Source organism: Salmo salar, chromosome 06, assembly GCF_965601325.2.
Source record: "Salmo salar chromosome 06, fSalSal1, whole genome shotgun sequence".
Taxonomy (NCBI): Eukaryota; Metazoa; Chordata; class Actinopteri; order Salmoniformes; family Salmonidae; genus Salmo; species Salmo salar.
Genome location: NC_138296.1, coordinates 9,062,406 through 9,080,077, shown reverse-complemented (window position 1 = coordinate 9,080,077; position 17,672 = coordinate 9,062,406). Strand labels below are relative to the sequence as shown.

Below are 17,672 nucleotides of genomic sequence, written 5' to 3'. Positions count from 1 at the left end.
AGAATTCATATGTGCTCTTCCATCTCTTATAAAGCACTTGTTTCAGCTTGAATGTTGGACACAAACAATAACAGGAGTACAGTTCTACTGAGTTTTATTGGAACAGGACATGTCGACACAAATGATAACAGGAGCACAGTTCCACTGAGTTTTATTGAAACAGATCATGTCGACACAAGATAACAGAAGCACAGTTTGAATGAGTTTTATTGAAACAGGCCATGTTGACACAAACGATAACATGAACACAGTTTAGCTGAGTTTTATTGAAACGGGTCATGGTGATGACACTCAACTGGCACCCTATTCCCTATAGAAGGCTCTTGTCCAAAGTAGTGCACTACAAAGCGAATAGGGTGCAATTTGAGAGTGTCTGAACACTTACTGGAGGCGGGCTCATGCAGCAGCGGCGTGACCAATCAGCTTCACCTCAACAGGATAGTGGTCGCTGACAGCCAATGCCTGAGAGCGGGAGAGAGAGTAGAGCTGTACCAGTAAGACACTATTACTCTACCTAGCTCAACACCAACCATTTAAAATGGGCTACTAAAATCATTCCAATCCTGATTAGAAGGCAAAATGCAAGTAGCTGTCTCCTATTGACTGAGGTGAATGTTAAGTCCTCTATTGACTGAGGTGAATGTTCAGTCTCCTATTGAATGAGGTGAATGTTCAGTCTCCTATTGACTGAGGTGAATGTTCAGTCTCCTATTGACTGAGGTGAATGTTCAGTCTCCTATTGAATGAGGTGAATGTTAAGTCTCCTATTGAATGAGGTGAATGTTCAGTCTCCTATTGACTGAGGTGAATGTTCAGTCTCCTATTGACTGAGGTGAATGTTCAGTCTCCTATTGACTGAGGTGAATGTTAAGTCTCCTATTGACTGAGGTGAATATTCAGTCTCCTATTGACTGAGGTGAATGTTCAGTCTCCTATTGACTGAGGTGAATGTTAAGTCTCCTATTGACTGAGGTGAATATTCAGTCTCCTATTGACTGAGGTGAATGTTCAGTCTCCTATTGACTGAGGTGAATGTTCAGTCTCCTATTGACTGAGGTGAATATTCAGTCTCCTATTGACTGAGGTGAATGTTAAGTCTCCTATTGACTGAGGTGAATGTTCAGTCTCCTATTGACTGAGGTAAATGTTCAGTCTCCTATTGACTGAGGTGAATGTTCAGTCTCCTATTGACTGAGGTGAATGTTCAGTCTCCTATTGACTGAGGTGAATGTTAAGTCTCCTATTGACTGAGGTGAATGTTAAGTCTCCTATTGACTGAGGTGAATGTTCAGTCTCCTATTGACTGAGGTGAATGTTCAGTCTCCTATTGACTGAGGTGAATGTTCAGTCTCCTATTGACTGAGGTGAATGTTCAGTCTCCTATTGACTGAGGTGAATGTTAAGTCCTCTATTGACTGAGGTGAATGTTAAGTCTCCTATTGACTGAGGTGAATGTTAAGTCTCCTATTGACTGAGGTGAATGTTAAGTCTCCTATTGACTGAGGTGAATGTTAAGTCTCCTATTGACTGAGTCAATTTTGCTTGTTTTTGCTGAGAGTTTTAAAATTGTGTAGAAATGCACAAACAGACTAGAGTTAAGAGTTTATTTACTGTTGAGGGGAAGCCTGGCTTGAGTTTAAGGTGAAATATGCAGAAATGGCTTCTCCATTTCCTGGTTGCTAAAATTCTAATAGTTCCCCTAATTTCATTGTATGTGACAAAACAAGCAAGTGTAGATCCTTGTACCATATAAACTGCTAAGAAATACATCTTCAACAACCCAAAATATCACACTTGAAGGTTAAAGGTAGACTCAGTGAGATGACGTTGCAATGAGCATCACCACATATTTTGAAATGAGCCCTTGCTGAGACTTTGCTCTGACACAGTCCCAAAAAGTATCTGCACATGTGCACAGGTGTGCTTCACGCTGCTACAACGTGGTAGCTACGGGACCAAAGCAGAAGAGAAGTTTAGGGCAGGTAGCCTATTGGTTAGAGCAGTGGTCACCAACCGGTCGATCGCGATCCACTGGTCGATCTTCAAGGCATTCCTAGTCGATCACCAAACATTTCTGTAGAAAAGCCAATGAAAAAGTGCTACTTTGTTTTTTGTATTCGTGTTGCCCTGTTGGCGATAGGTGCACTTGATCCAGAAGCCCTGTTGGCGGTTGGTGCACTTGATCCAAAAGCCCTGTTGGCGGTTGGTGCACTTGATCCAGAAGCCCTGTTGGCGGTTGGTGCACTTGATTCAGAAGCCCTGTTGGCGGTTGGTGCACTTGATTCAGAAGCCCTGTTGGCAGTTGGTGCACTTGATCCAGAAGCCCTGCGCACCGGGTAGGCAAAGGGTTTCCATTTTGAACCATTTCATTTGTCTGAAAAGACAAACTCTGCCTACCCAGCGGACCGGGAGATCTGTGGCTAAATTGAGTTCGCATACTGCGCTGGCCAATCGGATATCTCAAATCACCGTTCCTACAGCTTCCACGACCAAAAGTTGGTGACCACTGGGTTAGAGCATTGGTCCAGTAACCCAAATGTTGCCGGTTCGAATACCCGAGCTGACAAGGTGAAAAATCTGTCCATGTGGCCTTGAGCAAGGCACTTAACCCTGATTTGCTCCAGGGGCGAAGTACTACCATGGCTGACCCTGTAAAACAACACATTTCACTGCACCTATCCGGTGTATGTGACAATAAAATATACATATTGAACGTTTAGCCTCGCGCTTCAATGCTATCAGTTGTGGAAATTGACCCGATATTGTGTTTACTTCGTGCATGCAACATCATATGGCTGAGTCCACCTTTAAGGGTTAAGAGTTGTTACCATCATATGGCTGAGTCCACCTTTAAGGGTTAAGAGTTGTTACCATGCTGTGGCTGAGCTTCAGTTGTGTCATGTAGTTGAACACCTCAGCCGACCCAGGGACCACTCCTCTCATCATCTCAGTGGTGGCCACCACCCTTCACAACCAGATCAACAGTTAGTCTGTGAGTGAGTGAGTGTGTGTGTGTGTGAGTGTGTGTGTGAGTGTGTGTGTGAGTTTGTGTGTGAGTGAGTGAGTGAGTGAGTGAGTGAGTGAGTGAGTGAGTGAGTGAGTGAGTGAGTGAGTGAGTGAGTGAGTGATTGTGTGTGCTAGGTCTAACCTGTCATGGGGGCAGTTGGGGTGTGTGTGTGTGTGTGTGTGTGTGTGTTGTAAATGTGTGTTTGTAATTGTGTGTGTAAATGTGTGTATGTTGAAATTGTGTGTGTAAATGTGTGTGTTTGTAATTGTGTGTGTAAATGTGTGTGTTGAAATTGTGTGTGTAAATGTGTGTGTTGAAATTGTGTGTGTAAATGTGTGTGTTTGTAATTGTGTGTGTAAATGTGTGTTTGTTGAAATTGTGTGTAAATGTGTGTGTGTGTTGAAACCGAATGTGTACATGTGTGTGTCAATGTGTGTGTGTGTTGAAAATGTGTATATATATATATGTGTGTGTGTGTGTGTGTGTGTGTGTGTGTGTGTGTGTGTGTGTGTGGTTGCATGTGTATAGGTGCATGGGTGTCTCTGACCTGTCGTAGGGACAGTCGGTGTTGGAGACAGTGGTGTCAGCGTGGTCAGGTATCAGCCAGTGGTATCTGTCGTCTGTGAAGAGGTGTATCCGCTGCCAGTCTGATCCACTCATGTAGCGACAGCCTGCGTTGAAGTCCCCCAGCAGCACTATGTCCTGCCAATCAATTCATTAATCAATCAATCAATCAATCAATCAATCAAACCTTTGTGTGCAAGTCAAGTTTCATGTTTTAATGTTATGTGCACAAGAACAGTGAAATGCCTTTCTCTTGTAAACTCTAAAACCCAACAATGCAATATTCAATATCAAAGTAGTACAACACTGAACAAAAATATAAACGCAACATGCAACAATTTCAAAGATTTTACTGAGTTACAGTTCATATAAGGAAATGAATCAATTTAAATAAATTCATGAGGCCCTAATCTATGGATTTCACATGACTGGGAATACAGATATGCATCTGTTGGTCACAGATACCTTTAAAAAAAGTATGGGTGCGGGTCAGAACATCAGTCAGTATCTGGTGGGACCATCATTTGCCTCATGCAGCACGACACATCTCCTTCACATAGATTTGATCAGGCTGTTGATTGTGGCCGGTTGAATGTTGTCCCACTCCTCTTCAATGGCTGTTCAAAGTTGCTGGATATTGGTGGGACCTGGAACATGCTGTCGTACACTTCTACCCAGAGCATCCCAAACATGCTCAATGGGTGACATGTCTGGTGAGTATACAGGCCATGGAAGAACTGGGACATTCTCAGCTTCCAGGAATTGTGTACAGATCCTTGCAACATGCGGCCATGCATTATCATGCTGAAACATGAGGTGATGTCGGCGGATGAATGGCATGACAATGGGCCTCAGGATCTAGTCACGGTATCTCTGTGCATTCAAATTGCTATAGATAAAATGCAATTGTGTTCGTTGTCCATATCTTATGCCTGCCCATACCATAACCCCACCTCCATCATGGGGCACTCTGTCCACAACGTTGACATCAGCAAACCGCTCACCCACACAACACCATACACGCTGTCTGCCATCTGCCCGGTACAGTTGAAATCGGGATTCATCCATGAAGAGCACACTTCTCCAGAGTGGCAGTGGCAATCGAAAGTGAGCATTTGCCCACTGAAGTCGGTTACAATGCCAAACTGCAGTCAGGTCAAGACCCTGGTGAGGACGACAAGAATGCAGATGAGCTTTCCTGAAGCGGTTTCTGACAGTTTGTGCTGAAATTCTTCGGTTGTGCAGTTTCATCAGTTTCATTAGCTGTCCGGGTAGCTGATCTCAGACGATCCTGCAGGTGAAGAAGCCGGATGTGGAGGTCCTTGGCTGGTGTGGTTACACGTGGTCAGCTTTTTTTTTGAGGCCGGTTGGACTTACTCCTCCAATGTCTGAAACGACGTTGGAGGGGGCTTATGGTAGAGAAATTCAAATTGAATTATCTGGCAACATTTCTGGTGGACATTCCTGCAGCCAGCATGCCAATTGCACGGTCCCTCAAAACTTGAGACATCTGTGGAATTGTGTTGTATGACAAAACTGCACATTTTAGAGTGGCCTTTTATTGTCCCCAGCACAAGGTGCACCTGTGTAATGATCATGCTGTTTAATCAGTTTCTTGATATGCCACACCTGTCAGGTGGATGGATTATCTTGACAAAGGAGAAATGCTCACTGACAGGGATGTAAACAAATTTGTGCATTTGAGAGAAATAAGCTTTTTGTGCGAATGGAAAATTTCAGGGGATCTTTTATTTCAGCTCATGAAACACAGAACCAACACTTTACATGTTGCGTTTATATTTTTGTTCAGTGTACAGTATATATACAGGGTCAGTTCCAATACCATATTTACAATGTGCAGGGATACTGGAGTGATAGAGGTAGATACTGTATGTATAGGGGTAAGGTGACTAGGCATCAGGATATATAATAAACAAGAGTAGCAGCAGTGATTGTACGAAACATTTCCATGACAGGCACTTTGTTATATCCACTTTAATCACTGTCGATGAAGAGGTGGAGACAGGTTAAAGATGAAGGGGAGGAGACAGGTTAAAGATGAAGAGGTGGAGACAGATTAAAGATGAAGAGGTGGAGACAGGTTAAAGATGAAGGGGAGGAGACAGGTTAAAGATGAAGAGGTGGAGACAGGTTAAAGATGAAGAGGTGGAGACAGGTTAAAGATGAAGAGGTGGAGACAGGTTAAAGATGAAGAGGTGGAGACAGGTTAAAGATGAAGGGGAGGAGACAGGTTAAAGATTAAGAGGTGGAGACAGGTTAAAGATGAAGAGGTGGAGACAGGTTAAAGATGAAGAGGTGGAGACAGGTTAAAGATGAAGAGGTGGAGACAGGTTAAAGATGAAGAGGTGGAGACAGGTTAAAGATGAATGGGAGGAGACAGGTTAAAGATGAAGAGGTGGAGACAGGTTAAAGATGAAGAGGTGGAGACAGGGTAGCCCTTCCCTGCAGTCAAAGACCAACATCTCCCTCTTTGGCCTCATGGGTAGTAATAATAATATTCATATGACTAAATACAGTAATATTTTATTTATTTATTCATATTTTTTCATAATGAATAAAGATACATAATTACTAACGATGGAAATCTGGTGTTTCTATGTCAAACAGTTTTGTTATATTTCAGTCTTCTGTGATGAATATAAAGTGTAATATTGGGATTCAAACTCAACATGGAATACATGTTAACTCTATAACTCAATAGTATGAAGGTGTTCTTAATGTTTTGTACACTCAGTGTAAATGATTATTATATGTTTGTGTGGAGTCAGTATACGTGTGTGTGTGTGTGTCAGTGTGTGTGTGTGTGTGTGTGTGTGTGTGTGTGTGTGTGTGTGTGTGTGTGTGTCAGTGTGTGTGTGTGTCAGTGTGTGTGTGTGTGTGTCAGTGTGTGTGTCAGTGTGTGTGTGTGTGTGTCAGCGCTGTGTGTCAATGTGTGTGTGTGTGTCAGTGTGTGTGTCAGTGTGTGTGTCAATGTGTGTGTGTGTGTCAGTGTGTGTGTCAGTGTGTGTGTGTAGAGTCCATAGAGAGAAAATAAAATAAAAGCCAGTATTGAAGTCCCCTAGCAGAACTACTACAGAGGAGAGTGCGTGTGTGCGTGCCTGTATCTGTGTTTGTTTGTTTGTGTGTGTGTGTTGTATAGTCACATTGGTGTTCCAGCGAGCTCTGACGTCAGTGGCCACATCGTACAGAGCGTCAACCTCCTTCACTGCCGAGTCTGGAGACGTGTGTTGAGGTATCAAAACAAAGTTCCTCACAGCTAGAAGAGAGGGAGGGAGGGAGGGAGAGGGAGGGAGGGAGGGAGGGAGGGAGGGAGGGAGGGAGAAAGAGCGAGAGGGAGGGAGGTAGAAAGGGAGGAAGGGAGGCAGGGAGGGAGAAAGAGCGAGAGGGAGGGAGGTAGAAAGGGAGGAAGGGAGGCAGGGAGGGAGAAAAACAGAAAGAGGGGAATGGAGAATTAAAGATATAATGTCTTCATTAATCATGACAGTTCCAAAATGTTTTGCAGCAGTCAAGTTTTTCAAGATATTCAGCCTGGTCTCATAGACTAGATGGAACTGCAACGTGTACGCTGGGAGTCGGGAAGCAAGTTCAGGGAGTGTATTTAATAAATAAATGAACATAGAACAAAACAAGAAACACGGGCAGCGTACAGACATGAACACTGGAACAGAAACAACAATGCCTAGGGAAAGACCCAAAGGGAGTGACATACAATGCCTTTAAACAGCTTGGAAAAATCCAGAAAATTATGTCATGGCTTTAGAAGCTTCTGATAGGCTAATTTAAATAATTTGAGTCAATTGGAGGTGTACCTGTGGATGTATTTCAAGGCCTACCTTCAAACAAAAGTGCCTCTTTGCTTGACATCATGGAAAAATCAAAAGAAATCAGCCAAGACCTCAGAAAATTGTAGACCTCCACAAGTCTGGTTCATCCCTGGGAGCAATTTCCAAACGTCTGAAGGTTCATCTGTACAAACAATAGTACGCAAGTATAAACACCATGGGACCACGCAGCAGTCATACCGTTCAGGAAGGAGACGCGTTCTGTCTCCTAGAGATGAACGTACTTTGGTGCGAAAAGTGCAAATCAATCCCAGAACAACAGCAAAGGGCCTTGTGAAGATGCTGGAGGAAACAGGTACAAAAGTATCTATATCCACAGTAAAACGAGTCCTATATCAACATAACCTGAAAGGCCGCTCTGCAAGGAAGAAGCCACTGCTCCAAAACCGCCATAAAAAAGACAGACTATGGTTTGCAACTGCACATGGGGACAAAGATCATACTTTTTGGAGAAATGTCCTCTGGTCTGATGAAACAAAATAGAACAGTTTGGCCATAATGACCATCATTATGTTTGGAGGAAAAAGGGGGAGGCTTGCAAGCCAAAGAACACCATCCCAACTGTGAAGCACGGGGGTGGCAGCATCATGTTGTGGGGGTGCTTTGCTGCAGGAGGGACTGGTGCACTTCACAAAATAGATGGCATCATGAGGCAGGAAAATTATGTTGATATGTTGAAGCAACATCTCAAGACATCAGTCAGGAAGTTAATGCTTGGTCGCAAATGGGTCTTCCAAATGGACAATGACCCCAAGCATACTTCCAAAGTTGTGGCAAAATGGCTTAAGGACAACAAAGTAAAGGTATTGGAGTGGCCATCACAAAGTCCTGACCTCAACCCTATAGAGAATTTGTGGGCAGAACTGAAAAAGTGTGTGCGAGCAAGGAGGCCTACAAACGTGACTCAGTTACACCAGCTCTGTCAAGAGGAATGGGCCAAATTTCACCCAACTTATTGTGGAAAGCTTGTGGAAGGCTACCCGAAACGTTTGACCCAAGATAAACAATTTAAAGGCAATGCTACCAAATACTAATTGAGTGTATGTAAACTTCTGACCCACTGGGAATGTGATGAAAGAAATAAAAGCTGAAATAAATAATTATCTCTACTATTATTCTGACATTTCACATTCTTAAAATAAAGTGGTGATCCTAACTGACCTAAGACAGGGCATTTTTACTAGGATTATATGTCAGGAATTGTGAAAAACTGAGTTTAAATGTATTTGGCAAAGGTGTATGTGAACTTCCGACTTCAACAGTATATAGGGAAAGTAATTAGGAAGGTGAAGTCCAGGTGTGTCTCATGAAGCGCAAGTGCACGTAACGATGGTGCTAGGTGTGCGTAACGATGGTGTTAGGCGTGCGTAACGATGGTGCTAGGTGTGCGTAACGATGGTGCTAGGTGTGCGTAACGATGGTGCTAGGTGTGCGTAACGATGGTGCTAGGTGTGCGTAACGATGGTGCTAGGTGTGCGTAACGATGGTGGCAGGTGTGCGTAACGATGGTGTTAGGTGTGCGTAACGATGGTGCTAGGTGTGCGTAACGATGGTGGCAGGTGTGCGTAACCATGGTGGCGGGTGTGCGTAACGATGGTGCTAGGTGTGCGTAACCATGGTGGCAGGTATGCGTAACGATGGTGCTAGGTGTGCGTAACCATGGTGGCAGGTGTGCGTAACGATGGTGGCGGGTGTGCGTAACGATGGTGCTAGGTGTGCGTAACGATGGTGCTAGGTGTGCGTAACGATGGTGGCAGGTGTGCGTAACGATGGTGCTAGGTGTGCGTAACGATGGTGGCGGGTGTGCGTAACGATGGTGGCGGGTGTGCGTAACGATGGTGGCAGGGGTGCGTAATAATGAATAAACTGGTGACAACGAGCGCCAGAGAGGAGGAGCTGGAGTAGACGTCACAGTAACGTAGTAAAAGTACATTCGAGACACTCAAATTTGTACAATATGTTACATTTGGGACACACAAATTTGTACAATATGTTACATTTGGTTACATGACAAAGATGGTTATTTAAGACAAAAGTAGGGTGGTTGGACAAGGGCGAGTTTGAATCTCATTACATACAACTTTAGCATTTTAGCTAATTAGCAACTAGTTACAACCTTTTAGCTACTTTGCAAGTACTTAGCATGTCAGCTAAGACCTTCCCCTAACCTTAACCCCCAGCCTAGCTAACGTTAGCCAGCTAGCTAATGTTAGCCACCTAGCCACCTAGCTAGAATTCGTAACAAATCATACATTTTGTAGATTCATAACATATTGTACATTTTGCAAATTCGTAACATATAATACAAATTGTAATTTGTAACATACAGTGCATTCAGAAAGTATTAAGACCCCTTGACTCTTTCCACATTTTGTTACATTACAGCCTTATTCTAAAATGGATTAAAAAAATGTTTTGAATCATCATCAATCTACACACAGCACCCCATACTAACAAAGCGAAAACAGGTTTGTATACATTTTTGGTCATTTAAAAATAAATTGACAAAAAAAAGGTATTTACATAAGTATTCAGACCCTTTGCTATGAGACGCGAAATTGAGCTCAGGTGCATCCTGTTTCCATTGATCATCCTTGAGATATTTCTACAACTTGATTGGAGTCCACCTGTGGTCAATTAAATTGGTTGGACATGATCTGGAAATGCACACACCTGTCTATATAAGGTCCCACAGTTGACAGTGCATGTCAGAGCAAACACCAAGCCATGAGGTTGAAGGAATTGTCCGTAGAGCTCTGAGACAGGATTGTGTCAAGGCACAGATCTAGAGAAGGGTACCAAAACATTTCTGCAGCATTGAAGGTCCCCAAGAACATAGTGGCCTCCATCATTCAAATGGAAGAAGTTTGGATCCACCAAAACACTTCCTAGAGCTGGCCACCCGGCCAAGCCGAGCATTCGGGGGAGAAGAACCTTGGTCAGGGAGGTGACCAAAAACCTGATGGTCACTCTGACAGCACTCCACCAATCAGGCCTTTATGTTAGAATAGCCAGATGAAAGCTACTCCTCAGTAAAAAGCACATGACAACCCACTTGGAGTTTGCCAAAAGGCACCTAAAGACTCTCAGACCATCAGAAACACGATTCTCTGGTCTGATGAAACCAAGATTGAACTCTTTGGCCTGAATGCCAAGCGTCACGTCTGGAGGAAACCTGGCACCACCTCTACGGTGAAGCATGGTGGTGGCAGCATCATGCTGTGGGGATGTTTTTTAGCGGCAGGGACTGTGAGACTAGTCAGGATCGAGGGAAAGATGAACGGAGCAAAGTACAGACAGATCCTTGATGAAAACCTGCTCCAGAGCGCTCAGGACCTCAGACTGGGGCGAAGGTTCTCCTTCCAACAGGACAATGGCCCTAAACACACAGCCAAGACAACGCAGGAGTGGCTTCGGGACATGTCTCTGAATGTCCTTGAGTGGCCCAGCCAGAGCCCGGACTTGAACCCGATCGAACATCTCTGGAGAGAGCTGCAAATAGCTGTGCAGCGACACTCCCCATCCAACCTGACAGAGCTTGAGAGGATCTGCAAAGAAGAATGGGAGAAACTCCCCGAATACAGGTGTGCCAAGCTTGTAGCGTCATACCCAAGAAGACTCCAGGCTGTAATTGCTGCCAAAGGTGCTTCAACAAAGTACTGAGTAAAGGGTCGGAATACTTATGTTATGTAAATGTGACATTTCAGTTTTTTTATTGTAATAGATTTTCCTTAAATTTGAAAAAAAAAATGTTTTTGCTTTGTGATTATGAAGTATGTGTGTAGATTGATGCAATTCTTTATTTTTAAATCCATTTTAGAATAAGGCTGTAACGTAACAAAATGTTGAAAAAGTCAAGGGGTCTGAAAACTTTCCGAATGCACTGTATCATATGAAATGGGTGATGGACGTCCACAAATTAATACATACATATACTACATGGAGTGTCTCGGATTCATGTACAGAATAAAATAAGAAAAAGAAGAAGAACAAAGGAAAAGAAGAAGAACAACAACAACAAAGGAAAAGAAGAAGAAGAAAATAAAAAGAAGAAGAAGAAGAAGCAGAGAGTCACTTGTAACGTCATCAACAATCTAATCAAATCAAATGTAATTTTATTTGTCACATGCGCTGACAGGTGTAGGTAGACCTTACCGTGAAAATGGCTACTTACGAGCCTTTAACCAAAAATGCAGTTCAAGAAAAGAAGTAGACTTAAGAAAATGTTTACTAAATAAAGTAAAGTAACAATTTTTAATAAAAAGCAACACAATAAAATAACAATAACAAGGCTATAAACAGGGTACCGAGTCAATGTGCGGGTTAGTCTAGGTAATTTGTACATGTAAGTAAGGGTAAAGTGATACATAGACAATAAACAGTGAGTGGTATGGTACAAAACTAATGTAAATAGTCCGGGTGTCCATTTGATTAATTGTTCAGCAGTCTTATGGCTTGGGGTAGAAGCTGTTAGGGAGCCTTTTGGACCTAGACTTGGCGCCATGCGGTAGCAGAGAAAACAGTCTATGACTTGGGTGACTGGAGTCTTTGACAATTTTTTGGGCCTTCCTCTAACACCGCCTAGTATATAGGTCCTGGATGGCAGGAAGCTTGGCCCCAGTGATGTACTGGGCCGTACGCACTACCCTCTGTAGCGCCTTACGGTCGGTTGCCGAGCAGTTGCCATACCAGGCGGTTATGCAACCGGTCAGGATGCTCTCGATGGTGCAGCTGTATGATGCAAAATGCTTCATGACACTTTGCTTCTGTGTAACATTTGTCGTAGTGGAGAGAAGACCAATACGCAGCGGGAATGTGGATACTCATCTTTTTTTAATAAAACATGAGTAAAGCATCCACAGGAAAAAAACTATAAACAATACTCACGACACGAACAGTGTGGCAGGCTAAACAAAGCAGTGCTCACAAACAACTACCCACAACCCCAAAGAAAAACACACACCTGTTTATAGGACTCCCAATCAGAGGCAACTAGAAACACCTGCCTCCAATTGAGAGTCCAGCAACCCAACTTACACATAACGCAAAACCTCTGCCACATCCTGACCAAAACTAATACAATTACTCCCTCTGCTGGTCAGGATGTGACAGTACCCCCCCCCCCCTAAAGGTGCAGACCCTGAATGCACCTAAAAGAAAAGACAAAAACCCCCAAACACCAAAAAATATCCCCCTAAACTAAAGGGAGGGAAAGGAGGGTGGCTGCCGTCAACGACGGTACTGTGCTACACCCCCCCACCCCAACCCACCTATATAGGAGGCGGCTCAGGTGCGGGACGTGGACCTCGCTCCACCTTTGCCTGCTGACATGTAAAACATCTTGGGACTGACTGTATCAACAGTGGACTAATGAAAAAAAAACACGTTTTTTGAGTTAATAATTTTTTTATGTAAAGGAACCTCATATTTTTTCTCTCGCTCTCTCACACACACACTGAATCTCTCTCTCCCTCTCATTCCCCCTCTCCCTCCCCGCTCTCTCCCCATCACCATCTCCCTCCCCCTCCCACCTCTCCCCATCACCCCCTCCCTCTCCCATTCCCTCCCCCATCTCCCCCTCTCTACCTGTGTAGTTCGAGGAGAACATGACAATGAAGGGTTCTCTGATGAAGGTATCTGTACCGCAGGGCTCACAGCCGTCATCGTACGTGTAGTTCTTAGCCACAGAGACCGTATCCTCTCTATCATATAACAGGACAAACACACGCTTTAGGAGATGGTTTCAGTGTTTAGTGCAGCACAGAACGGCACAGTACAGAGCAGAACAGAGCAGAACAGAACCTGTACAGGTGGAGGTATCTCTCTGTATATTACCTGTACAGGTAGAGTTATCTCTCTGTATATTACCTGTACAGGTAGAGGTATCTCTCTGTGTATTACCTGTACAGGTAGAGTTATCTCTCTGTGTATTACCTGTACAGGTAGAGTTATCTCTCTGTGTATTACCTGTACAGGTAGCGGTATCTCTCTGTATATTACCTGTACAGGTAGAGGTATCTCTCTGTATATTACCTGTACAGGTAGAGGTATCTCTCTGTATATTACCTGTACAGGTAGAGGTATCTCTCTGTGTATTACAGTTCTACACCTGTTTTATTCGGCGCATGTGAAAAATAAAATGTGATTTGACTTGATATTTTGCACTACATTTGACCAGAAAAAGGTATTTTTATTATTATTATTTTTTTTTAATGTAATTTATCAGGGGGTGCTGCAGCACCCCTGCTATGGGAATTGGGCTTAAGATATGTACAGAGCCTAAAGAAAATATTCACACCCCTTGACTTTTTCCACATTTGAAAAATGTGTGTTACAAAGTGGGAATTTTTGTGTTACAAAACTTTTTGTGTTACAAAGTGGGAATAAATTGCTATTTTTTGTCAAGGCTGAAAGGTCAAATCAATTCAAATCAAATGTTATTGGTCGCATACACATGGTTAGCAGATGTTATTGGTCACATACACATGGTTAGCAGATGTTATTGGTCGTATACACATGGTTAGCAGATGTTATTGGTCACATACACATGGTTAGTAGAGGTTATTGGTCGCATACATGTGGTTAGCAGATGTTATTGGTCACATACACGTGGTTAGCAGATGTTATTGGTCACATACACATGGCTAGCAGATGTTATTGGTCACATACACGTGGTTAGCAGATGTTATTGGTCACATACACATGGTTAGCAGATGTTATTGGTCACATACACGTGGTTAGCAGATGTTATTGGTCACATACACATGGTTAACAGATGTTATTGGTCACATACACGTGGTTAGCAGATGTTATTGGTCACATACACGTGGTTAGCAGATGTTATTGGTCACATACACGTGGTTAGCAGATGTTATTGGTCACATACACGTGGTTAGCAGATGTTATTGGTCACATACACGTGGTTAGCAGATGTTATTGGTCACATACACATGGTTAGCAGACGTTGTTGGTCACATACACATGGTTAGCAGACGTTGTTGGTCACATACACATGGTTAGCAGATGTTATTGGTCACATACACATGGTTAGCAGACGTTGTTGGTCACATACACATGGTTAGCAGATGTTATTGCGAGTGTAGTGAAATGCTTGTGCTTCTAGTTCCGACAGTGCAGCAAAATCTAACAAGTAATATCTAACAATTCCACAACAAATACCTAGTACACACAGATCTAACTAAAGGAATGGAATAAGAATATATAAATATATATATATGGAGGAGCAATGACAGAGCGGCATAGGCTAAGATGCAATAGATAGTATAGAATACAGTATATACATATGAGATGAGTAATGCATAGACTAAGATGCAATAGATAGTATAGAATACAGTATATACATATGAGATGAGTAATACATAGACTAAGATGCAATAGATAGTATAGAATACAGTATATACATATCAGATGAGTAATGCATAGACTAAGATGCAATAGATAGTATAGAATACAGTATATACATATCAGATGAGTAATACATAGACTAAGATGCAATAGATAGTATAGAATACAGTATATACATATCAGATGAGTAATGCGTTACTAAAGTGCCATTATTAAAGTGACTAGTGTTCCATTTATTAAAGTGGCCAGTGATTTCAAGTCTGTATGTAGGCAGCAGCCACTCAATGTTAGTGAGGGCTGTTTAACAGTCTGATGGCCTTGAGATAGAAGCTGTTTTTCAGTCTCTCGGTTCCAGCTTTGATACACCTGTACTGACCTTGCCTTCTGGATGGTAGCAGTGTGAACAGGCAGTGGCTCGGGTGGATGTTGTCCTTGATGATTTTTTCGGGGCCTTCCTGTGACATCGGGTGCTGTTGTATTGGATTTGCCCGAAACATAACACTTTGTATTCAGCACAAAAAGTGAATTGCTCTGCCACATTTTTTGCAGTTTTACTTTAGTGCCTTGTTACAGACAGGATGCATGTTTTTGGAATATTTTTATTCTGTACAGGCTTCCTTCCTTTCTGTCACAAATCTGTGTTTGAAATGTACTGCTCCACTGAGGGACCTTACAGATAATAGTATGTGTGGGGTACAGAGATGAGGTAGTCATTAAAAAATCATGTTAAACACTATATTTGCACACAGTGAGTCCATGAAACTTATTATGTGACTTGTTAAGCACATTTTTACTCCTGAACTTATTTATGCATTTCCATAACAAAGGGGTTGAATAATTATTGACTTAAGACATTTCAGCTTTTCATTTTAAATACATTTGTTAACATTTCTAAAAACATTATTTAACTCACATTATAGAGTATTGTGTTCAGGCCAGTGAAAATCTCCATTTAATCCATTTTGAATTCAGGCTGTAACACAATAAAATGTTGGAAAAAGTAAAGGGGTGTGATTACTTTCTGAAGGCACTGTATGGTGTCCCGTAAGGGCCCTGATCAAAAGTGGTGCACCATTTGATTGTCTGTCTGAGAGGCAAGGTAGTTGCACTTGCAGTTGATAGTGTGTTGATAGCGGGAGCATCAGACCGGATATTGTTATTATCTAGTTATGTATACTAATAAAGAGTGGTAATAACTCATAATTTTTTTAAATAAATAATACATGTTAATTAATGAATTATGTAATAAATTGGGATGTTATTGTCCACCCAGGGCTGTACCTCCTCCCAGGTAATACTGGCCTGATGTTATTGTCCACCCAGGGCTGTACCTCCTCACAGGTAACACTGGCCTGATGTTATTGTCCACCCAGGGTTGTACCTCCTCACAGGTAATACTGGCCTGATGTTATTGTCCACCCAGGGCTGTACCTCCTCACAGGTAATACTGGACTGCTTTGGCCATAGACAGTGGCAGATCATCAGACTTTCATCTATTACTGTTGTGTCAACTGTATCAAAAATGATACAGAGGGATTTGACGTTAGGAAGGTGCATAAACAACTTTACTAGGGTTTCTTCCTCAGCCGAAAGGAGCATATTTTACTATAGGCTATGAATGTATACAGAGATGGGCAAAAGATGCATACAAATCTATCTTGTTAAGTACAAGATATTCTAAAAACCAATGTATCAAACTAAAATACAAAATACTTTTGCAAAGTATTGTATCTAGATAAAATACAAGTGTTTTTTCTTTTCAACCTTTTCAAAAATTTTAGAATATCTTGTACTTAACTATATATATATATATATATATATATATATATATATATATATATATATATATATATATATACATATATATATATATATAAAAGTATTTTGTAAATATAAATTAAAGGTCTGTATGTATCTTGTTACAAAATACATTGGATTGTAGTTCGGGACAGTGTAAAAAAAAAACATACTCAAGAGTAATTAAATACGTATTTAAAATACATGTAACAGAAATACTGCCTCTGTCTGAATGTATAGTATCTTACAATCATTTTGGGGAAATTAAACTACAAAACTATATCCCAGAGAAACTACATTTCCGCACACAAAGCTGAATGACTTCCGGAATGTGACATCACAGGAAGAAGCCAACTCGGCTAGTTGTCAAATTAGCAAAGCTGACTAGCCAGCTAATGTATTGGTGGGAGACCAGTGTCAGTGGTTTTCTGAATAGAGAGCAAATTTGGATTTTATCATGGTGTTTCCACTGTAGAAAACACTTCAAACGACACCCAAGGAATTTCCCCCCGCACCTTCCTCTTGTTCCAGCGCATAAACAAGGTAGGTTACAAAATATTTGAGCTAGCTAGCTTGTCGGTCAGCTAGCAAGAGACCTTGCTAGCTACCCAGCTAATTGTAGCCATTATCCTCTACTAACTTTTGAGCTGACATAGTTAGCGAAGTGTTGTCCAGTTATACTTATATTTCCTTTACTTATTTTGCCTGGAATCGTAGCTAAGTAGGTCGCTACGTCAGCTAGCGAACTCCCACAGAACTAGAAAGCTAGCTAGCTAGGTTAGCTAACTTTCTTGTTTTGACAACCAGTCAAGTCTAAATATCTAACGCTAGCTAAAGGGGGAAGGAATTTGCTAATAATGCATATTGTTTAGCTGAATTTACTGTGTAATGTCAACCAAACAACAGAGATATCAGTTTGCTAGCAGTGTTAGCTAGCTTGATAACATAGCACCTTACTAGTACTGCTGATTAGGTTGTTTTGGCATTTAACTTAGCTAGTTAGCTAACGTCAACCAACTAACTAGTTAGCATCATAAAGCACGTTCTCTTCATAGAGCACAGCAGTTCTGTTCAAA

General features: G+C 42.0%; 2 protein-coding genes across 2 annotated transcripts in view; one reads left to right on the top strand and one right to left on the bottom strand.

The window, feature by feature from the left end:
- Nucleotides 1-396: 396 nt before the first annotated feature.
- LOC106592153 (deoxyribonuclease-1-like) lies at nucleotides 397-13,328 on the bottom strand (the record flags this gene model as incomplete). Its single annotated transcript, XM_082976114.1, has 6 exons — nucleotides 397-462; nucleotides 2,872-2,965; nucleotides 3,555-3,709; nucleotides 6,736-6,848; nucleotides 13,021-13,136; nucleotides 13,303-13,328. Coding segments are annotated over 6 exons (570 nt in total), but the record flags the coding sequence as incomplete, so codon positions are not given.
- Nucleotides 13,329-16,926: 3,598 nt separating this feature from the next.
- The window catches only part of LOC106592154 (N-alpha-acetyltransferase 60), a 34,644-nt gene continuing 33,898 nt past the window's right edge, over nucleotides 16,927-17,672 (top strand). The window contains exon 1 of the mRNA XM_045719682.2: nucleotides 16,927-17,139. The gene's annotated coding sequence lies outside the window, so the exon portion shown is untranslated. The remainder of the gene's footprint in view (nucleotides 17,140-17,672) is intronic.